Here is a 23,997-nt window from a genome sequence, read left to right as displayed (position 1 = left end):
AATATAGAATTTGGACTAAGTTACTAAGTTCAGCAGAATTCGCAACTGAAAAGCTAGCTCCGCCCCTGATGCTCATCATAAGTTTTTTTATTCCCTCTGATCAGAAGCAGCTAAGTTGTTTGAGGAACTGTTTACGTTTTACATGGGTTAGCATTCTCCTCATGCATCATCTAATGGAACTTTTTAACTTTACATACCAAAATAGTTTATTTTTTATTGTGTATTTATGTACTTGATATAGGAATATCATATCTGCATTTGAGAAAATGCATAAATATTTCCTGACCTATAGCCGAATTTCCAACTAAGCACTTATCCCCTCGAACTATTTTAAAGTGGAACAAATATTTCCTTGAGAGATGATGCAATGCAGAAAGTGTGTTCACTTTCTTGGAGGCGTATGAGAGCATAAAACTGCCTTAAAAATTTACTAATGTCTTCATGTGTTATTTTATAATTGGATACTTTAACTTTAGTTATATTTTATAATTCATATTATAATTTATAATTAAAGGTTATATAATTAATTAATAATTATCATTATAACTTAAAACAATATTCCTTTAATTTATTTCTATTTGTTGTGAAATCCAGCCCTTTTCTTTAATTGGTCATGTTGCTCGGAGATTATCAAAGTCCATTAAAGCTTGCTGCAAGTTTGCCGAAGGTCTGCGTACCATTGGTTCTCTCGATTGGGACGGTAAAATTACAAGAATTTTGAAATTAGGGGATTTCTTGAGGAGTGGAACAACTTGTACGATTTACCAAACCCAATTCCCAAAATTATATTTTGTGTCAATCTTCATCTTTAATTCACCATTTTCACCTTTTCTCCAAACCCAATTTTTCAAAATTATCCCACTTTCATTTTTACACTTACATCCCCTTTTCCAGCAACAACAAAGACCCAACAACATCCCTTTTTGACAACTCCGAGCCTTGAGAGTATCAAAACCATTAGCGACGGTTTTCTCTCCAGCGACGACAACGATTCTATTTTTTATTTTTATACTATCCTCTGAGAAGATTGAAAAAAATAAAATAAAAAAATAATTTTAGTGGTATAAAGCATTGATGGGCGTGTACTCCACCACATAACATAGATATACTTGTGACATTTTAAGGGTACATTTATTTCATTTTGAAATAGTTCAGGGGTAATAGGCCCCTCGCAAAGTTTAAGTGTGTCGTTGAAAACCCGACTATAGGTCAGTAAAAAACCAATTTTCACCCATCATAGCAAGTCTCTGAGTCTTCGAAAATTCGGCAAAATTTCCCCTAAAACTAAGCATCATTTTTGTACCTGTCTCATATCATCCAAATTACAGCACTTAATAATCCCAAGAGTCACCGTCATTCATTTCACACGGAATAAGCAAGATGGTAGACTAGCAAAATATATATATAACTGTGTTAATACTTTTTTTTTTCCTGAAGACTAACACAGTCTATCGCATTACATAACTACAACCACCTATATGGTTCATGGATAAATACAACAAAGAGTTTTCAATAAGTGTCAAACTGAAACATAACAATAGAGAAAAAAGAAGTGGAACCAGCATTACTCATTGAAGGAAACCTGCGGCTCATCACTAAAGTACCCTGGCTCAAGTCTGCGGATCGGAATCAACACTTGCATCTGTAGACATAAAAGTAAGGAATGAGTTCCTTGACTCAAACAAGTGACAACTAATTCATAATGGAATAGGGGTTTCGGAAAACGCCATAATATGCAACTTCCAAGAATAGCCAGTCCAAAGACTGAAATCAGGTCAAAATAACTAAGATTTATAGGATATGTTTATGCAACTTCCAAGAATAGCCAATCAAGAATCTGTAATCTCAGATCTAGAAGGACCAACAGGAAAAAAAGATACTATCATGCAAAAACACTTTCATATAGGACCTTTATAAGTTACATAAATAAATCAGCTATCACATTATTCGAAGATAATTGTTTTACTCAAAAGTTACTTGAGATGACCGACTGAATAGAACCTGATAAGAAATGAACCTTGGGCCAATAAAAGCTAGCTCATGAAGTGAGTGCCTAAAATTATATAAAAAGACCAAATCACCCATCCATAACCAATGTGGGAATTCTGACACCCCCGGCACCCTAGGTCTGCCAACTGGAGTGTAGACAACATAATATAGGAGCTCAACATCGTGTAAACCAAGAACTGGAATGAGTCTCGCTCTTGATACCATGATAAACCAGAAAGATAGCTCGTGAGGGTTACCCAAAACCATATAGAGACTAAATCACCCATCCACAACTGATATGTGAATTACGACAGAATATCTAAAAAGCTTCAAGATTGAAATCAACAAATCATCGTAACCAGACCATATCATCCATTTTGATATGGAAGCTCTCTACTTGAAGAAGATGTACAGTACAATTTTCAAATTTTTCTTTCTTGTTGTTTCAAAAAAAAAAAAAAAATGACTGATGATATGAAAACATTTGCTGTACAAATTTTGAGGTGATACTAGTACCCCCATTTGAGAATTGTCTGTTCTAAATACATATTTACACAAGTTTATGTCACTAGGTCATACTTGAATAAAAAAAAAAAAAAAAATATCCCTTGGTTTAGCAGAAAAAGTACTGCATTTAGTGACATATAAAAGCTTACTTAAATGACATAAAACCCAACTCACTAGCTACTTTTTCATTTTGTCAGCCTAAATTATTTTCTTTTACTAATATTTACTTAAGATTAGGTCATTTATAATCTCTCTGTATAAACAGTATACTTCAATCATCATGTACACCTGGGCAGGTTGGAATGGGAAGGGGCAGAGGAGATTTCAACAAAGCTGTAAATGAGAAAACAAAATAGCAAAGAGAAACCAAAAGGAAGTCAATTCAGGCTAAAATCGTCCAGAATTTTTTGATCGAACTGAAAATCGTCCAGATTTAACGACAGTAGGAGACTTGATTCTACGAATTTAAGAGGACAAAAAGTCATGTATTCTTGCGCGTGCGCGCACACACATATACATAGAGAACAGTAATACTAGCCTAGAATAAAAATTGTATCTCAAATTTACTTACAAGTGAGCGTGGAGATTGAAGACGAGATTCGTTTTCTTCAGTCCCTGTTTGGGTTCTGAATGATGACCTTGAACTTGCTGTTTGCCATCTCTTCACACTGAATTTCCTCAATTTTTCTGACTGATTGAGAAACAGAGTCTCCACACAAGATCACCTCAATCTTTTGCAGGGAACAACTATCACCAAACTCAGAAGGAATCTCAATGAGCTGCTTGCATGTTTGCAACACTATATGCTCAAGAGATGGGAAGGCATCATCTGATATATTCCAATGCGTAATGTTCAGATTTCCCAATTTCAAGTATTTGAGTTTTGGAAATTCCTCATCACTCGCATTCCATTCTTCTCCCTCAAAAGCTTTTGAAAGCAGTTTCAAAATTTCAAGGTTTGGTAATGCTGCAATTGCAGAAATTTCAATCCATGGCAGCTGAAACTTTGATAAGGTCAATTTCTTAAGGTTTGAGGGGAAGTTAAATTCACAAGGCTGAAGCACTCCGCCTTGATAAATCACATTGAGCGATTCAAGCTGATTCAAGAAATCCAAAACTGGAAATCGATTGCAAGAGCTTCCCAGCTTCTCAGAATGATCCCAAGATTCCAAAAATATGCATTTTAGTTTTTGAAGGAAAGGAAAACTTCTCATTATGTTCCCTTTGTCATAAGAAAGAGATGGGGTGGATAAGGTCTGCAAACAATCCAATTGTGACAAGTTGGAATCTGAGAAGGTACAGTTATCTATATGAGCATGCCTCAGCCTCTTCATACTGAAAAATGTATCTGGTAATGCTACCTCACCTTTTGTTCCTTTCACTAGGAAAGTTTCTAAGTTCCAGAGCTTGGAAATCCAAGAGGGCATGACCGTGATGTCACCTTGAAGTGACAAAAATCTCAAATGCACAAGCCATTTTATTTGGGTTGGAAAGATATTGCCAATGTTGATGCACCCCAAGTCCAACACTCTAACAAGATCATCGACGCGCGGAAATAGACCTTCGGGAAGAGGACTTGGCCAGGAGCGGTGCCAACCGGGTTCAGAAGAATATATCATTGTGCGGGTAAGGGATATATTCAGAAATAAATCTTTACGCCATGATTCGTTATCCAGAAATAAATCTTTACGCCACGATTCGTTACCCAGAAAGAAAAATTCAAACCGCGATGCCACTGGCAAGAACTTTTCGGCTTTAGATTTGTCTCGACAGAAATGATATAGATAATCATGAATGCGACATGATTTCAGCCCGCCCTTTGAACTTCTTCTGGCCTCCATTACAAGGCTCCTCCCAATAAGATCATTCAGGTAATCTTCTGCTACATCCTCTGGTTTCTTCACCTCATCTCTCCGTAAAAATCCTTCACTAACCCATAACCATGTTAGTTTTGAAACTGAAATTTCTGTACTCATTGGTAATGCCGCAAAATATAGAAAACATTGTCTTAGATAACCAGGCATATTTTTGTAGCTCAATTCTATTATTTCATTGCAGTCTCCTACATCACGATTAGTTTCTGAACTAAATACCTCTTCAGTTATGGTTAGCCAATTGTTGTTGTCCTCTAAATTGACAAGAAACCCAGCTACCAAAACAATGGCCAGAGGTAGCCCTTGACATTTTATGGCAATTTCCTTCCCAACTTCAGCAGGACAGTTCTCATTTGGAATTGGGGGTTTGCGAAATTCTTTTTGCGTACAGAAGCGAAGGTGATTATACTTCACTTGTAATAGCTCCCAACTCTCTTCCGGAGTCAACAAGCGAACCAAAAGAGGTTCATCAAACAATGGATCCTCATATTTTCGGCCGCTGGTAACAAGAATTCTGCTTCCATTATGATTATCTGGAAAACACCTGTGCAACTCATGAAATATATAAGAATCCCACACTTCATCTAAAACGATGAGGTATCTTCTTCCATATAACTGTCTGCGTAAAATATCAAGATAATCTAGCTCCTTCTTGTAAATGTCATTGCTCAGATCAACGATAGAAATTAAAATATCTTGGGCCAATTCACTCACCGTATGTCTAGGAGAAACAGAACACCATGCTCGAATATCAAAGTGATCTGAAGTTCTTCTGTCATTGTAAATTCTTTTGGCGAGTGTTGTCTTACCAATCCCTGGCATGCCAATGACAGGAATGGTATTAAACTCGGCCCCTCCACCAATTACCCGTGCCATTAATATTTCTATCTGGTCCTCCAAGCCTACAACTGCTTCATCAATGATTGGAGTGCTAGGTTTTGATGTTTGACAATCATTTGGGACATCCTTATTTTCCATGAAGACATGCACAAATTCAACAACGTCCTTGAAAAGCTTAATTTCTGCAATGACATAGTCTACATGATTGTTCCGTGTGGAATAACGATTAACCAATAAGCTATCAACAACATACTCAAATTTGATAAATAAGTTGGTCATATGATTGCAAACATCTAACACTTCCTTACGCTCTCCTTGTTGGTCAACATTATTTTCGAGAAAAGGTTTGAAGATTTTAATCTCAGCCAGTACAACTTCAATCTGATCTGGTAGAGCAATTGAATCAATACTAGGATCCAACAATCTCAGCAAATTCTGCGATACCAAATCTATACATCCCAAACTATCAATCTGGGAAAAGCGCAATCCAATTGGCCTTTTTACCTCGATAATATACTGCAAAATCTTTGATGCCGCGGGCTCCATCTTTTGCACCAAATGGGATATAGCAAGATCAAATTCTTTGCCCAAATCTTCATCCATTTCTCGGTTGTCCAATGAGTTAATGAACGACCAAAACTCATTGACAACAAGATCAAAGATTATCAAGCTTTCTTTTTGAACTTCATTGCATAAGATATATACTAGCAGTGACCTGAGCAAATTTTGGAGTTTTTGAATACGATCTTTGTAGACCAGAAGATAAGGCCGAGAATTGAGCTCTGTTATCGGCGCTTGTAGGATGAAATTAACAAAGTCCGCTGCAAAGTCATCCAATTCCCTACTGAAGCTTAGAAATGAGGGTAAGACTTTTAGGGCTTCAATATAAACACAAAGGATATCGGATTTAGCAGGGTTAATGCTCTGTAGTAGATCTACAAGGATTAAACTAATGCAATCATCATCTGAATCCTCTGCCAAACAAAGTGAAGAGATACAACTTGCTGTTTCTTTTATTGCACCTGCGACACAATTGCAGAAATTGTTGATGTCGTTGGACTCACGAATACAGTTCTTAAGTATGAAGGAAACAAAACGGTATAGATACTCTAGATTTCCTTTGACAAGTTCAAGTTTTTCCTTCACAGGAGCAACAAAATCTGCCCTGGACTTCAGCAAAAACTCTAGATTGAAAACGAGAGATTCGATGCACCCAGCCAGGACTCGAATCGTGTATCTAGGATATCTTAGCTTGGGCAGAAGTCTAAGGACTAAAACAATGTCTGGCTTGAGAAGCCAAATCTCTTTAAGTAGGTCAAAAGCAACACGTTCCAGTTCAGATGTTCCAATATCACAAGTCAAATGAAGGTCCCGTCTTGCCTTTGTGATCAAACTCTGGATACGATCCAAAAGATCTCTCAACTCATTATCCTCATCCACGCTGATCCATGAAGGGGCACTGCGAACAAGTAGAAACAGAAATATTAATTCCTTGTAAAGCGTCACTATATGATCATGATCATGATCATGATCATGAAGGGGCGACCTTTCGGTTATAACTTCGTTTTTAATAAATTCGATAAGATCGCCAATATTAGATTCCAAGTCCATGGCTTTGCAGATCAGAAATAAACAAACGGAAGGAAGTAGAAGGTCAAGAGTCAAGATTGATCAGCAATTTCTCTACCTTTTGCTCACATTTAACATTTCCATTAATGTAAATGTATGTGTTTAGTCCGCGAAAGTGACTGCTACAAAAATTAACAGAAAACATTATATTGACTTTTCTGATGTGGATGTGCTGATGCAAAAAAGTAGTCCATGTTAGTCAACAAAAGGTTATGTTGACTTTTCTGTTATATTGGTCAGAGTATTGTAATTTTTGTGTGACAAAATAAAATTATGAGCTGGATTAGAGACTGAGAGATTGCTTTGACTAAGCTGTATTCGAGATGATCACGAAATCATTTATTGTACAAGTTGATGATAAAAAACGTCAATATTTTTCTATTGAGGAATTTTTTACTTTTAATTATATTTATACTTAATTATACCAAATTTGAAGAATTCAGACATGGGAATTGACTTTTAAGAATAAAACATATCTGTCTTAGTCGCGGTTGTTTGTACATAATTTTATATTATAGTCTACTTATGTTAGTATTAGAATATAACACAACACTTCATTAAACAAACATTATCCACTTGCGTATCTTATGCGGAGTCCGAAACAAAAATAATAGTATTTTGGACTCAAAATACGTTTATACAGTTAAAAAAAAATTGCATTTCTAAATAAAACACAGTATTATACTGCGTTTTAGTTTAACGTAAAGTTAGCCGTTAATATAAAACGTAGTATAAGACTGCGTTTTAGGAAATAAACCGTTTTTAATAAGAAAAAGCAGTATAGTACTACGTTTTAGGAAAACGTAGTATTATACTGCGTTTTCCTATAAAAAAATATAAACTCGTCTTCTTCCCCACGACAGAACCACTGGTTCAAACTTAAAAAAAAAAAACTTTCTGCGGTCCCCCCCCCCCTCCGATTTTAAAAAAAATCCTTGGGTCCCACCCATCACACAAAAGAGTGTAGGTCCCGCATACAATCCAATAAGCGTTCGATTGTTGTGGATTCCTTTTTTCGGGCTCAAAATTTTAAATTTCCGACATTTCAAAAAATATAAATCGGGGTATTCCGATTTAGTTTATGTCAAAACTCGTAGACCATATGGATATTTGTTTTCTTGAATGTGTTTCCACGTTGATTTGTGTTGTATGTTATTTTTACCCGGATTAAATTATTAGTGTTTTAAAAAAATAGTTAAAAGTTGAGAAATAATTTTTATTGTTAATAAAATTGTTCATAAGTATCTTTTACTGTTTTATATGTAATTTCGTGAATGTTATGTTTATATGTTTGTTGTTTTTATTTAGTTTAGATTATTTATTTACTTAAAGAATAGTGGCCTTTTAGCGTAGTAAAATATAGAACCTTTTAGCGTAGTAAAATATATAGCTTTTTAGCGTAGTAAAATATAGAGCCTTTTCTATGCCTCTTTGTAATGGTGAGCCAATTGTTGTTGTCCTCTAAATTGACAAGAAACCCAGCTACCAAAACAATGGCCAGAGGTAGTCCTCGACAATTTCCGGCAATTTCCTTCCCAACTTCAGCAGGACAGTACGTTCTCATTTGGAATTGGGGGTTCGCGAAATTCTTCTTAAGTATAGAAACTAAAGTGTTAGGATTTTGCCTTGATTTTCTAATTTATTAGGACTCTCTTTCTTGAAGGAATGGAAAAAGACTCCTAAAAGGATTAAATCTCTTTAATATGTTTAATCCTTTTCTTGGAAGACAAATTTTACACATCTATAAATTAAGGATTTCTGCTTCTAACAAGAACACAAAAATATCAACAATGTAGTCATTAAAGAGTTTTGTTTAGGGGGAGATTTTTCTCTCGATAGTTATTCTTCTTTTATATTAGTTTTATCATATGTAGATCAATTGACCAAATTATTATAAACTATTATGCTTAGTTTAGTATATTTTTCCTTTGTCATCTTATTTATCGTCCACCAAACTTTGTATTGTTAGTTTCCGCATGCACCATATTATTTCGATCCTAACATAAGGTGATTAAACTTCACTTGTAATAGCTCCCAACTTTCATCCGGAGTCAACAAGCGAACCAAAAGAGGTTCATCAAACAATGGATCCTCATATTTTCGGCCGCTGGTAACAAGGATTCTGCTTCCATTATTATTATCTGGGAAACACCTGTGCAACTCATCAAATATATCAGAATCCCACACTTCATCTAAAACGATGAGATATATTCCTCTATGTAACTGTCTGCGTAAAATATAAGGATAATCTAGCTCCTTCCCTCCCTTTAACTTGTAAGTATAATTGCTCAAATCAATGATAGAAATAAAAATATCTAGGGCCAATTCACTCACCGTATGTCTAGAAGAAACAGAACACCATGCTCGAATATCAAAGTGATCTGAAGTTCTTCTGTCATTGTAAATTCTTTTGGCGAGTGTTGTCTTGCCAATTCCTGGCATGCCAATGACAGGAATGGTATTAAGCTCGGGCCCTCCACCAATTACCCGTGCCATTAATATTTCTATCTGGTCCTCCAAGCCTACAACTGCTTCATCAATGATTGGAGTGCTAGGTTTTGATGTTTGACGATCACTTGGGACATCCTTATTTTCCATGAAGATATGCACAAATTCAACAATGTCCTTGAAAAGCTTAATTTCTGCAATGACATTGTCTACATGATTTTTCCATCTGTAAGAAAGATCAACCAAGAAGTTTTCAACAAGCTCAAATTTGACAAATAAATTGGTCATATGATTGCAAACATCTAACACTTACTTACGTTCTCCTTGTTGGTCAACATTATTTTCGAGTTTGAAAATTTTAATCTCAGCCAGTACAAATTCAATCCAATATTCTGTCTGAGCAATTAAATAAATACTATGATTCAACAATCTCAGCAAATTCTGTGATACCAAATCTATACATCCCAAACTATCAATCTGGGAAAAGGGCAATGTTGGCTTTTGTTTCTCGATAGTACCCTTTAAGATCTTTGAGGCCATAGGCTCCATCTTTTGCACCAAATGGGATATAGCAAGATCAAATTCTTTGCCCAAATCTTCATTTATTTCTCGGTTGTCTAATGAGTTAATGAATGACCAAAACTCATTGACTACAAGATCAAATATTGTCAAGCTTTCATTATGGATACCACAGCATAAGATATATATCAGCAGTAACCTGAGCGAAATTTGGAGTTTTTGAACAACATCGTTGTAGACAGGTAGATAGGACCAGGAATTGAGCTTAGTCATTGGTGCTTCTAGGATGAAATGAACAAGACATCCAATTCCCTAGTGAACTCTATAGTTGTGTGTAAAAGTTTCAAGCCTGCAACATAAGAACGGATATCTGATTTAGCATGTTGTATGCTCTGTAGCAGATCTATCATCATAAAACTAATGCAATCAGCCATATCCTCATCCAATTCATCTGCCAGACAAAGTAAAGTGATATAATATGATACTTTTTCTACCACAACTGTAAAAAGATCACAGAAGAGATTATTGAACTCGTTAGACTGAAAATTAGAGTTGTTTAGCATGACGGGAAAACCTTTCAGAATTTTCAGATTTCCTTTGAAAATTTCAATTTTTTCCTTCACAGGAGCAACAAAATCTGCCTTGTAGTTTAGCAAAAACTCTAGATTGTCATCAGCAGATGGAACAAAACCAAATGCTCGGACGAGCTTGGGAAGCAGTCTTAGAAATAAAATCATGTCTGGCTTGAGAAGGTAAATCTCTTGAAGTGTGTCATGAGTAACACGATCCTGTTCAGAGCTTCCAATATCACAAAGCAAGTGACGGTCCTGACCTGCGTTTGTGATTAAAATCTGGATACGATTCAAAAAATCTCGTACATCACTATCCTCATCCACGTGGATCCATGTATGGGCACTGCGAACTAGTGGTAACAGATATGTCAATTCCTTCCTAAGGATGTGTGTAAAAACAGTCAAAACCCGGGTTTTATGACTTCGTTTTCAATAAATTTGATAAGACCGCGAAGATCTTGATACATATTGTCTAACTGGCTTTGCAGAATTTTTTTTTTTTTTTTTTTTTTTTTTGCAGATTAGAAATGCAGTAAGTAAATTGAAGAAAGTATGAAGGTCAAGGCTTAGAGAAGTTAAGGAGTGGGAAGGAAGGTTATCGGCAATGGGAGCTTGGAGAAGTAGTGGGGACGCAAACACAATGTGGTCGACGACAGCGGACTGTATAAGAAAGGCGGCGAGAGAGGTGTTAGGGATATCTACGGGCCACAATGGTGGCCACAAAGGAGATTGGTGGTGGAATGCAGTTGTCCAAGGTAAAGTGGAAGCAAAGAAGGCGGCTTACCTGCGGTTAGTAGGGAGCACTGACGAGGAGGAGAAGAGAGCGAACAGTCAAAGGTATAAGGTAGCTAGGAAGGAGGCGAAGATGGCAGTGACGGAGGCTAAGACGACAGCTTTTGCTCGTCTGTATGAGGAACTAAGGAACAAAGGTGGGGAGAAGAAGTTATTCCGACTCGCTAAGGCGAGAGAGAGGACAACTCGGGATCTGGACCAAGTGAGGTGCATAAAAGATGATGACGGCAAAGTTTTGATGGGAGATGACCAGATTAAGAGGAGGTGGCAGACCTACTTTCATAAACTTCTAAGTGAAGAAGGGGATCAGGATATTATACTTGGGGAATCGAGGAATGCCGACAGTCACCATGAAGTAAGTAATTGTAGGGACATTGAGATCGATGAAGTCATGGAGGCAATGCGTAAGATGAGAAGGGGCAGAGCTACCGGGCCAGACGAAATTCCGGTTGAACTGTGGAGGTGTGTGGGTAGAGCAGGCTTGGAATGGCTTACTGCATTGTTTAGTGTTATATTCAAGACTAATAGGATGCCTGAAGAGTGGAGGTGGAGTACAATGGTCCCGTTGTATAAGAACAAAGGTGATGTCCAGAGCTGTAACAACTATAGGGGCATCAAATTACTAAGTCATACCATGAAAGTTTGGGAGAGAGTGGTAGAAATGAGAGTGCGAAGGACGGTGTCTATTTCAGACAACCAGTTCGGGTTCATGCCGGGGCGATCCACAGAAGCTATCCACCTTATTAGGAGGATGGTGGAACAGTACAGGGATAGGAAGAAGGATCTCCACATGGTGTTTATTGATCTGGAGAAAGCGTACGATAGGGTTCCTATGGAGGTCTTATGGAGATGCTTTGAGGATAAAGGGGTCCCGGTTGACTATATTAGGGTGATTAAAGACATGTATGCTGGAGCTAAGACTCGGGTTAGGACAGTAGGAGGCGACTCTGAACACTTTCCAGTTATTACGGGGTTGCACCAAGGGTCTGCGCTCAGCCCATTCCTATTTGCCCTGGTGATGGATGCACTGACTCATCATATTCAAGGGGAGGTGCCATGGTGCATGCTATTTGCTGATGACATTATTCTAATTGACGAGACACGAGGCGGCGTCAACGAGAGGCTAGAGATTTGGAGACATGCTCTTGAGTCTAAAGGTTTCAAGTTGAGCAGGACGAAGACGGAATACCTCGAGTGCAAATTTGGAGTTGAGCCGACGGAAGCGGGAGTTGAAGTGAGGCTTGACTCTCAAGTCATTCCCAAGAGGGGTAGTTTCAAGTACCTTGGATCGGTTATTCAGGGGATCGGGGAGATTGACGAGGATGTCACACACCGTATAGGGGTGGGGTGGATGAAGTGGAGGTTAGCGTCGGGAGTCTTGTGTGACAAGAAAGTGTCACCGTTACTAAAAGGTAAGTTTTATAGAGCAGTGGTTCGGCCTGCCATGTTATATGGAACTGAATGTTGGCCGGTAAAGAACTCACACATCCAGAAGATGAAAGTAGCAGAGATGAGGATGTTGAGGTGGATGTGCGGGCATACAAGGATGGATAAGATTAGGAATGAAGATATTCGAGAGAAGGTGGGCGTGGCCCCCATGGAGGACAAGATGCGGGAAGTAAGACTCAGATGGTTCGGGCACATTCAGAGGAGGAGCACTGATGCACCGGTGAGGAGGTGTGAGCGACTGGCTGTAGTGGGCACGCGGAGAGGTAGAGGGCGACCTAAGAAGTATTGGGGAGAGGTGATCAGACAGGACATGGCGCGACTTAGGATTACTGAGGACATGGCCCTTGACAGGGAATTGTGGAGGTCGAGCATTAAGGTTGTAGGTTAGGGGAAACTTGTGAATATTTCTACAGCACAATAGATTGAGACTAGCCAGTTAGGAGTTAGACTAAGAATGTCATTGGTCGTCTATTGATGCAGGGCTTTACCTGTTAATTGTACTATACCAACCATCTATTTCGTATTTGTATTCTGTATTTCATATCTCTTATATTGCTGGTATTTTATTATGCATTTTTATGGTACTAATATATCGGCTCCTGTTGCTTTTTTGAGCCGAGGGTCTCCTGGAAACAGCCTCTCTACCCTTCGGGGTAGGGGTAAGGTCTGCGTACATATTACCCTCCCCAGACCCCACTTGTGGGATTATACTGGGTCGTTGTTGTTGTTGTTGTTGTTGTTGTTGTTTGAATGAGTACTCCAAAAGCCCGAATTGTCAACCATTTCTCTAGTGTTAAAAAAAAACTCCTAGGACCAAGTATGAAGCGCATATAAAATTGCCCACTCGCCCTTATTTTATTGATTTTGAAATTGAAGACATAGTCTCCTGGGAAAAGTCAGTCCAGTAGGTAGGGATTCTCTTAAACAAGAACAATAATCATATACAGACTACAGTGAAATACAGCTGAACAAGTTGGCATCATCTGTTAATTTTTCAAAATTTAAGTTGGTAGAATAAAAATGGCTTTCTAAGGTGCTCTAACTTATGCCACCACACAAATTGCATTATGTTACTACTACTATTTGGAGCATTAGACTTGAAAAGAATCAATAATCTCGCCTTAGGTGCTGCTGTTACCACTGTTGTATTACTGCTTCTTCGTTCTCGATACTTTAATGGCTCAAGCTCAATTGAACTCACAAATGGAGTTCTGCATTCCAAGAAAGCATTGAAAAATCACACCTGAGTTTTGCCACTACAATTATTTCTGGCCAGTGAAAGAGGAGCTTCTCTTATTTTTTGTTTTTCCAGTTTCTTTTTAAGCAAAAATTATATACTGATAAACTCTGAATTTTAAATCAAATACTTATTTTGGTTGATGTTTAAATAAGTGTTTATTTCCTATTTAAGACTTAAGGTTTAGAGAAGTGGTTTAGGCCTCATTTGTTTGCACTACTTAATGGAGGTCTGCATCTTAATCATTCAGATCTCAGACATTAAGTGCGTTTGTTTTTAAAGTCTGAATCTTAATTATTCAGATCTTAATCATTAAGTGTGTTTGTTTTTTTACTTCACAACCACTTAGTGGGTCTGAACAGGTCTGTATGATTAAGATCTATAACAAAGACTTAATTTCATTAAGATGTTATCACATATTCATCATTAACTTCCGCCACCGCCTACCATTATTAACTACCACCATGACGCCGCCGCCACCACCACCACCACCATCATCCTCAATCATAGCCTCCATTATCGACCATCACCACCTACTATCCCCACCACTCTGACCACCATCATTCTCACCCACAATCAATACTCATCCACCTCAACTACCACAAACTGACCACCCCATCACCATCAACAACCACAACCGGCACTGCTAATCATTATAACCTACCACCACCCACCCACCACCTCCCTCAATCACAGCTACTACTACCACCCGACATTATTAACTATCACCACCCACCATCACCATCCTCAATCATAATCGCTGCCACTACCAATCACTACTAGCTACTAGCATGAACCACCATCATCAACCAAAACTACCACCAACCACCGCATCTAGTCGGCATTCACCCATTAGCCATCACCACCAACAACTATCATATTTTTAAAAACTATATATTTTATTGATAAAATATTATATTAGTTAGTATTTCATTTGAATTTTATGCTTATTAATTTTCAAATAAAGATAAATTTTATTCATTCAGATGTTAAAAATCAAACAGTCTTAATTATTTCCATTCAGATCTTAATACACATCTTAATATATTCAGATGTGTATTCAGATTCAGATGTCTTAATATTAATACACATCTTGAATTTCAGATATGTATTCAGATTCAGACGTCTTAATCTTAAAAAAAAAAACAAATGAGGCATTAGATATTTTCACTTATTTTAAATCAAACAAATACATCTCTATACTATAGATATCTCTCACAAATATAATGATAATAATGTTATCTCCATTTTTCTAATAAAAAATATTTAAAAACAGAAAAATAAATAATCAAACAAAATAAACTCTGGAATTCATATATAATAAAATATTACAATAGCTTCCATGTTTTAAAAAAAAATATTACTGTTAATATGTGGTTATTTCCTATTTAAGAAGTTTGAAAGATATATGTTTCAGAAAATATTTATCCTTTTTAAATTTCACAAAATTAATTGTGTAACAACTTGTTAATTGAAATTTTAATTTTACTTTAATATACTTAGTTACAATATCAAAGCTAATACTTCTGTGACATCTCATATTATAGAGGGTGTAAGAGTTTGATTGTAAAATGCAAGTGGTGTATTTGCAATTGAATCATATTATAAGAGTGTTTAGCATATTTTACTTTAAGAAAATAATATTAACAAAAATCACACATTTGATTTAATCAAAGATCAGAAAAAGCTGAGTGGAATAATATTAGGATCAAAACAAGAAACACATATTAACTCAACGACTAAAATAAGAATTTTCTCATTTTATATTATATATTATACTTTAATAGAAAAATTAACCTAAATAGCTGCTCAATCAATAATCATGTCTCAGTCTTAGGACTTCTTTGTGCATTAGAAGATTCAATTGAATCTGTAACAGAGGCACCTAATTTGGATTTCATTATTAAAAAGAAAGATTCTTAACTAAGTGTATCTAAACCAAAGCCAAGAAATCATCATCATCCTTGATAGGCTTTAAACAGTAGAAGGAAATTTTTTTAGCTTCAGTGGAAAATATAAAAATCACCAGCCTTGTTCGTTCCATGAGTTTACCTACTACATTATCTCATCCTCTTATTGCAAGTGCAGAAGAGCATTTGCAAAGGTTGGAGTCGACTGAAGGTACCTCCCACATCTTCTCCCACCAATATGCCAGAGATTGGATGGTCTTAGAAGATCGTATGAGCGAGTAGACGACGTGCTCCAGTTGCCATTCAGCCAATAAGTTCTCTGCCATGAAAAGCATACCATGTGAGTGGAACAAATCTCTAACAGGTCTCTCAACTTTCTGCTATTTCGTTACAGTTCTTATCTATTTGAGTTTTAATAGTCTATTGAGGCTAACATTTAATGTAAATGGCTATTATTAGTTGCCAGTACCAGCAGGATCAATAATTGTGTACTAAACAGAGAGGCAAGCGCATTAAAATTCAAAGGACAAAACCATATGTTTAACTCAAATGAATATTCTACTTACTTCTTTTAGATATGCCATAAACCAATTAAGTTTAACAGGGTTAAACAGTGTAGAACTAGCAGATTGTCTGAACAGATGCCTGTCAAATCCTTCTTGCATTCAAGGTGTCTTTCCAGATCATAGCTTTCGTTACTCTTAAGCCGTTAATTTAGAAAATAATCTGATGAATATTTTCCAGAAAGAACTGTAAAACAACCAATTGCTGACTGGCCTTATTAGCCTCAGTATTAGGCTCGGGTAGATTCTATTCTGTATTGTCACGACTCAACAGCGGTTGTGCGCATAAGAGGGCTTCACCCATCATAGCAAGCGTTCGAATCTTTAAAAATTTCGACAAAATCTTCCCTGTAACTGAGACAAATTCCATCTTTGTACCTGTCTCATATCATCCAAACTACATCACTCAACAGTCCCAAGATTCACATCATTCATTTCACGCGTAATAAGCAAGATGCTAGACTAGCAAAATATATATAACAGTGTCTCTTTTTTTCCCTTTTATTGTTTTAACACAGTCTACCGCATTACAAAGTTACAACCACCCAAAAGGTCCGCGGATCAATACAACTAAGAGTTTTCAATAACTGTGTAACTGAAACATAACAACAGAAAAAGAGGAAGTGGAACCAGCATCACCCATGGAAGGAAACGTACGGCTCAGCACTGAAGTACACTGGCTCTAGCTCAAGTCTCGGTATAGGAATGAACACTTGTATCTGTAGACATAAAAGTAAGGAATGAGTTCACTGACTCAACAAGTGATAACTAATTCATAACGGGGTAAGAGTTTCAGAAAACACTATAATATGCAATATAAGTAACACAATATTCTTTAATGAACACATTGCAGTGGCGAACTTTCAGTTTGCTAATTGTGTCTGATATCTCTGTTCAAGATACTACTTGTAACAATTGAAACCCCTCCCCCCTCCCCCCCCTCCCCCCAAAACAAAAAACAAAAATATAAAATAAAGGACTATTTACAAAAGAAACCTTCAAACCAACATTCTAGAATTTAAAAGACAAATCTAGTCCACTTATAAAGATTAAGAAAAGAGAAAACGGCCAAAATTATTTTTGAATTCGGTCCCAAAAAAAGTCTGTACCGCTAGCCCATTGGAACACTTATGCCCCTCAAAACTAACGGACTCACATCAGCCGTTTCCTTCTCTTGCCCATATCTGTGAAAATTCATTCTAAGAAAGAATAAAGATTCTAATCAATCTCACCCTTTACATCTTCACACAGATTACTCTTCATCATCATATCCAAATCATCTTCTATCCTGTACTCGCAGCCAAGTTTGCCATCAGTTTCATTCATTTACTCCACTTTCAACTCAAACAGAAATTCTCTCAAACACCTACTGTGCAGCCACTTTTAAAGGCCACTCCTCCTATGATCACTCCGGGAAAACTTGGCTGCGAGTACAGAAAATCATTCATCAGAAATCCATAGTCATATTTGGGAATAAGCTCTTCAGTGCTCACAAAGATCACAAAATTCGCGTCTGAAAAGTTGACAACGACACACCAAATTTTAATCCAACTAAGTTAAAGCTACTGTACTAAAACTACTCCAAATGTTGATCAACTAATTTAATTTAAAAACGTGTTTATCAGAATAATATCCAGCCTTCAAATATTGAAACAAAACTTTAAGAGCCTGTTTATTGTATATATATACCTGATTGAGCTTGGAAATAGCTTTGGATATATCATCAGGAAAGGAGCCACAAGCCTGCGTTTGAATATCATCACTATTCAACTGCTCCAGCAAATCCTTAAACTGTAATCAGACAAAAACAGAAGGAACAAATAAGTTTTTGACATAATGTTAACAACTTTCAGTTAAGCATATTCACAAACAGTTTGAGAACTGTACCTTGGCCATACTAATAAACAGATGAAAGTTCGAAAATGAGTCGGCGAGTTCTGAAAATTACAGATGAATGATATAGGCCATTTTATAAAGACATCTTTACACAAATGGCCATCTGGTTTCACTGTCTGCTTTATTGGTTATATGTTAAAGCTCTGGACCATCTCTAAATAAGAGAAAATATAGGCCATTTTACAAAGACATCTTTTACACAAATAGCCATCTGAGTTCACTGTGTGCTTTATTGGTTATATATATATATATATATATTTGTTAAAGCACCTCGTGTAAATTTTATACCAGGTATAGTTAAAAAAAAAAAGGGGATTTGGCGTGGCATGTCAACTAACGTATTGTTTGGATGGTTGTTTCCGGTTGTATTGTTACCCCAGATACAATGTTTGTTTTGATTGTTAATATAAAGCTAATTGTATCGTATTGTTAAATCCATTGTTCCAGAACAGTGAAAACCCCCATTTTATGAAACAACCAAATCGGTCTGGTGGGATTGTTCTGTATTTTCCTTTCCAATTATGTCTACACTTATTATTCTATATTTCAATTTTACTCTTTACCCTATAATTTATATCATATTCACCAAACTAATAAGTACTTCGTCTCCATCTTCTTTCTGCCGTGCAACTAGTCAACAACGTACTTCCCTAGTCCTCGTCTCTTTCCAACAAAGTTTTTACAGATTAGTTTTCATCTCTTTTCTTAACTAATTCCATTGTTGCTAAGGGAATTTTCCTCTAAATAATAAGTGCCTAGAAAAAATTGGCTGAAAAAGGTATCATTTATATACACGGCAATAATATCTACAGCATTATCTTTGCTTACATCCCAAAAATCTGAAATAATTTATGTAGTGACATTTGGTTGAAATTTTGTTTTTCTAAATATCTATTCAATTTCTTCTGCTTAATCAAGATTCGTACCTTGTCTTCTCCATAACTTATTAATAACACTTTTTCTCAACAAGCATCGTATTTAAAATAATTGAGGGTGTTTTAGTAAACTTAGCAGTACAGTACAATACAATACAATCAAACCAAACAATAAAGATGTTATTTAACAATAGCAAACGATACATTCTATCCAAACGTTGTATCCATCAAAACGATACAATACAATACATTATAAAACGATGAGAAACAATGATCCAAACACAGTGTCAATTAGCGTAAAAAAGCCAACGTTTTAGGATTTGGCATATGATAGCCTAAAGTTAATTTCTCTCTTCTAATGGTTCAACCACTATCCTAAAAATAAGCCCCATTAAGATTATTTTTCTTAAAAATAGCAAAAAATATTTAAAATCTTCTATCTCCTCTCATAGCAACCATCATCCTAGAAATTAGGTTTCATTATCTTTAGTAGTATCCGAAAAATTATTTTTCTAATTTTTTATCTGTATATCAAAATATATATAACACATTAATAATTATATTATTGTATATCATAGTGTATAACATAATAATAATAATGTGTATATCAAAAAATTATATTAAAATTTTATTTTCTTTCTTTGTATAATACGTTTCAGATTGAAAACTCAAGTTCAAGACGACTCCACATGTGTATTCCTTATTGTATCCCATGTATATCTCTATGTACATCAGTGATATCTTATATATATCGTGTGTATCTGTGTATATCCATGAATATTTGTGTTATCTATGCGATATACAAAGTGATATACACGGGTCCATAAACAAATTATGTTGTATACATGATATACAAAGTGATATACACAGACGTCCTTAAAATTTGTGTGTGATTACACTGATGTACACGATATACAACGTGATATACACATATCGCAGTTGAATTTTTAGGTCTGATTTTTTTACCTGAAACTAGTCTAAATCACTTCTAATCTTGCTCAAATTTTGTATATAGCTTCGTTTAGGTATTTTCAACTAATTTCAATCACACTCACTCGTTCAATCCAACCCAAAAAAGAAGAGAGAAGAAAAACAAAGTTGAAATGTATTTTCTCTCTCTCTTAGTTTTTGCTTCTAATTTTCCCTGATATGAGATTAACATTACCTTTTTATCTCACTGATTTTTTTGCATAATTTGCAAGAATTTTTTCTAAACTATGAGAGGGAAAGAGAAGAGAAAGAAGAAGAAATACAATGAGAGAAATGAGAGGGAAGCCAAACTAAGTGAGTAGTTTTTTTTAGAGAGAATATATAAGGAGAAAACTACCTTGTATAGCCCTGCAAAATTTTAATAGCCCAAGTTTTTCCCCTTGGACCCGAAATGTCCCTCCGGCCCAAACTTATTACATCTACTAGCTCATAATTCATAAAACACTCACGCCTTTTAACTCGCTCTGTTAACTCGGCTCTCTCAAAACACCTTTCTTCTCAAACACAGCTTCTGCATTTTACTCTTTGTTTCAATGTAGGTCAAAATTCATTTGGTTTTTCGATTTTTGTTCGTAGTCGACTCTAGGTTTTCCGATTTTTGTTCATAGTCGTCTCTATAATGGGGGAAAAGAAGTCTTTGAAGACAAAAAGGAAGATGAAGGCATCTCCAAATTCTCTGAAATTAGACGGTCAATTAGTGAAATATAACCCTAATTTCATTAGGAATGATGATGACGATTTTGGAGATTTACCAGAATTTGGGTGCGATTTGGGGCATGCAACCCATAAATCTGTTGAAGCAATGCAAAATACCCCTAGTGAAGGAAAGCAAAATACCCTTGTTGATAGAAGGACTCGTTCTCATAGCGGGACTCCCAGCGATAGAGTAACGAGGTCACACACTGCTTAGCATGTAGTTGTTGAAAAAGGCACAAGTTCAAAAAGAAAGATTAAAATAGTGGGAAAGGATATTGTGAAGGACAAGGGTAAAAGTTCTAAAAGGAAGACTAAAAGTGATGGGGATGATGTTCCATCAAAAAAGAGAAAAGTTCATGCTGATCAAAAATGTTCTAGCTCATCTGATTTGAAGGTATTTTCTAATGTATAACTTTGACTTGTATGCGGTTAGTTTATTTTAGTATGTAGAAATTTAACCAATATAGCAGTTATGTTCCAAATTTATATATAAAATGTATCATTCTTTTCATATTGTATATAATGTGTATCAAGTCAATAAGTAATGTGCAACTTTTGTATATAAAGTGTATCATCTATCACATATTGTATAAGTAATGTTTAAAGTGCGTAATTGTGATAGTTATGAAGCTTATATATATTTATATTTTTGTGTTGTTTGCAGCTTTGGGATTACTATGTTCCTTTAGGTGATCATTATAGTACCCGTATCAGTGTGGATATAAAATGTAGTGTAGTGAAATATTTGAAAGATAATTTGGATGATCAACAGATTGAGATGTTTAGAAGAACATGTTTTGGTTATTTTGTCGACTTGCCCGAATTTTTTATACAGAACCAACGTATCCATTCACTATTGCTTAGGGAAGTAGTGTCACCCAAAGATAATGAGTTATGGATTAAAGTGAATAGCACCAAGTTGCGCTTTGGACTTGCAGAGATTTGTATTATCACAGGTTTAAAGTGTAATGGTGATCCCAATAAGGATTATGAATCTGTCCAATCGAGTCGGTTGATGGAATTGTACTTTCCAAGCATGTCCAAAGTGTCTAAGAAATTGTTAACTAACTGTTTCTTAAAAAAGATGTGGAAATCTGATGAGGATGCATTAAAGATTGCAGTATTGTATTTCATTCACAGTTTCCTGTTTTCTATTACGAATGATGATTTGATTACAAAGAATGATTTTCTGTTGGTTGAATCTAGTGATTTTGAGACTTTCCCTTGGGGAAAAGTGGGTTTTAATGCTACATTGGAGTCAATGAAGGATAAGGTTCGTAGCAAAAGAGAGATGTATCGATATGGTGGTTTGCCTTTGGCATTCCAGTGTTGATTTTATGAATGTTGCCCCTATACTCGCAAAAACCTCGCTTGCCGGATTGGAGATCTTGTGCCACACATACTTAACTGGAAAGTAAATAAGAAGGTGACGTTTAAGAGGTTGAGGATTGAGTTTTTTCTTTTAAGTCAGGAGCAGGTAAAAAATATACATTTTTGATACATAAATTATACATTTCTGATACATGAATTATGCATTTCTGATACATTTATTATACATTTCTGATACATGAATTATGCATTCTGATACATTTTTGATACATTTTTGATACATTTTTGATACATTAATTATGCATTTCTGATACATAAGTTGTCTTTTAAAAAAAAAATCATGATTGCTAACTTTTATTTATTTATTTGCAGCTGGTGTTTGGTAACATTTTCCCAACAAATGATGAACAAACAAGGCTTCAATTGCATGACTTTGTCCCGGTTTGTGAAGATAAAAATGAGATTTATATTGAATCTGGAGTCGTGGCTGATGTCGCGCCCCTTTTTTCTTGCGAAATCGGGCTTGCGACATTTGGGAGGGCAACTCGTTCCCTTTTTGGGAATTAGGTTTTTGATTTGAAGAGTCGTCGCCTAATGATTAAGTGCATTGGGACACTAAGAAGGGTTTGAGTTCGAAAAATCAGAGTTTGGGTAAGGGCTAGAAATTAGCTCGAGGGGAAGGTGTTAGGCGCCCCTCAAGATCCACTAGTGTGGTTCCCGGTCATGTTATAATTGTGACTGCACATAATCAAGTAAGCAATTAAGGGCTCAAATAGAAGGGTCTTGCATATAATATTGCAAATAAGCTGAAATTTTGAGTAAAGAGGGCAGAAATTTATGAAAGATTTAAACAATTCTAAAGAAAGCAGATAAAAGCAAGTAAAAGGGAGGGGGTCCTAGGTTTATGATTAATACGGATCACGTCAATGCAATATCTAGTAATCACTCCTCAGAAGAGGGGCTACATGAGATATTAGCGCATCGGTCATCATCTCCATATCTACCCTTCCCAACCCGTTAAGGTATTAAAGCGCGGAATGGTATCGTTGCTTATTGCATGCTATTACCCGTCCCAATCCTATCAGTCTCGGAGGCATTGAGACTACTAATCCTAAAGGGAGGGAGTTGGGGCTTTTTCAGAGTTTTCAAAAGGATAAAAATATAGGCGACAAGCAATAACAAATAGCAGTTAAAGGGGGAACAAATAGCAATTAAGGCTCAAGTAGGCCTCCTCATTCAAAGCAGCAGATTATTTAGCATGACTTACAAGTACTGGTTTGGTCTGCATTAAATTAAGGCGTAGGATAGGCTGATTCATCACATATTTCTCAGATGAGGAGTCCGAATTAGCCTTGTCTAGATGTAGTTATCAAAGACTGACATAGTTAATTAATCACCTAATAGTTTGCCTAGGTGAGGCCTAAAGGCATGACATCTAATAGAGCTGTATTGATTTAAGGAAAATGTTGCTGACTTTATAAACAAAGATCTGCGGACTTTAAGACTGATTTTAGATTCAAAAACGAAACTGATTCAGTTAATTTGATCTTATAGGCATGATCTCTAAGTGTCATTGGTTTTAAACAGTTGCAAGAATCATATAGACATGATATCTAGAATGAATTGGTTATTATTAAGCCTAAGATCGTTTGCCTAATGGCGTGTATATGCAGAAGAACCTAACACATGATTTTATATGCAGAACATGGATATAATCTCTAAAATACATAAATGCAGAAGTGCAGAAATACTTATAGGCATGTTTTCTAAATGCAGAAATGCAGAAGTGCAGAAAGACTATAGGCATGCTTTCTAAATGCAAAAATGCAGAAGTGCAGAAAGGTTATAGGCATGTTTTCCAAATGCAGAAATGCAGAAGTGC

The 23,997-nt window shown here is 36.0% G+C and overlaps 1 protein-coding gene across 13 annotated transcripts; it reads right to left on the bottom strand.

The window, feature by feature from the left end:
• Window positions 1-1,356: 1,356 nt before the first annotated feature.
• LOC104212433 (putative late blight resistance protein homolog R1A-3) lies at window positions 1,357-18,299 on the bottom strand. 13 transcript variants are annotated; one of them, XM_070174214.1, is made up of 9 exons: window positions 18,019-18,200; window positions 17,562-17,753; window positions 16,333-17,048; window positions 15,909-16,085; window positions 13,740-13,887; window positions 10,381-10,728; window positions 9,174-10,155; window positions 3,068-6,669; window positions 1,357-1,642 (listed from the first exon to the last, which is right to left on the bottom strand). In XM_070174214.1, the coding sequence occupies exons 7-8, from the start codon at window positions 9,236-9,238 to the stop codon at window positions 3,105-3,107; spliced, it is 3,630 nt and encodes a 1,209-aa protein (XP_070030315.1). In that variant the 5' UTR covers window positions 9,239-10,155; window positions 10,381-10,728; window positions 13,740-13,887; window positions 15,909-16,085; window positions 16,333-17,048; window positions 17,562-17,753; window positions 18,019-18,200; the 3' UTR covers window positions 1,357-1,642; window positions 3,068-3,104. The 13 variants fall into 13 exon arrangements, with proteins under 13 accessions (XP_070030315.1, XP_070030308.1, XP_070030312.1 ...); XM_070174207.1 differs by lacking the exons at window positions 10,381-10,728; window positions 13,740-13,887 and adding an exon at window positions 18,217-18,299 and having other exon boundaries at window positions 18,019-18,120; XM_070174211.1 differs by lacking the exons at window positions 10,381-10,728; window positions 13,740-13,887 and having other exon boundaries at window positions 9,174-9,513; window positions 9,601-10,155.
• Between the last annotated feature and the right edge of the window lie 5,698 nt (window positions 18,300-23,997).

This window comes from Nicotiana sylvestris, chromosome 5, assembly GCF_000393655.2.
Source record: "Nicotiana sylvestris chromosome 5, ASM39365v2, whole genome shotgun sequence".
NCBI lineage: Eukaryota > Viridiplantae > Streptophyta > Magnoliopsida > Solanales > Solanaceae > Nicotiana > Nicotiana sylvestris.
Note: the sequence above shows the minus strand (reverse complement) of the source record. Positions and strands in the feature narration are given on the sequence as shown.

Coding starts and splice junctions, on each gene's coding strand:
- LOC104212433 (XM_070174207.1), bottom strand. CDS start 9,238: ATGACAGAAGAACTTCAGATCACTTTGATATTCGAGCATGGTGTTCTG. Junction 6,670..9,173: donor CTGTTTCTTCTAGACATACG/GTGAGTGAATTG, acceptor ACTTGTTCGCAG/TGCCCCTTCATGGATCAGCG.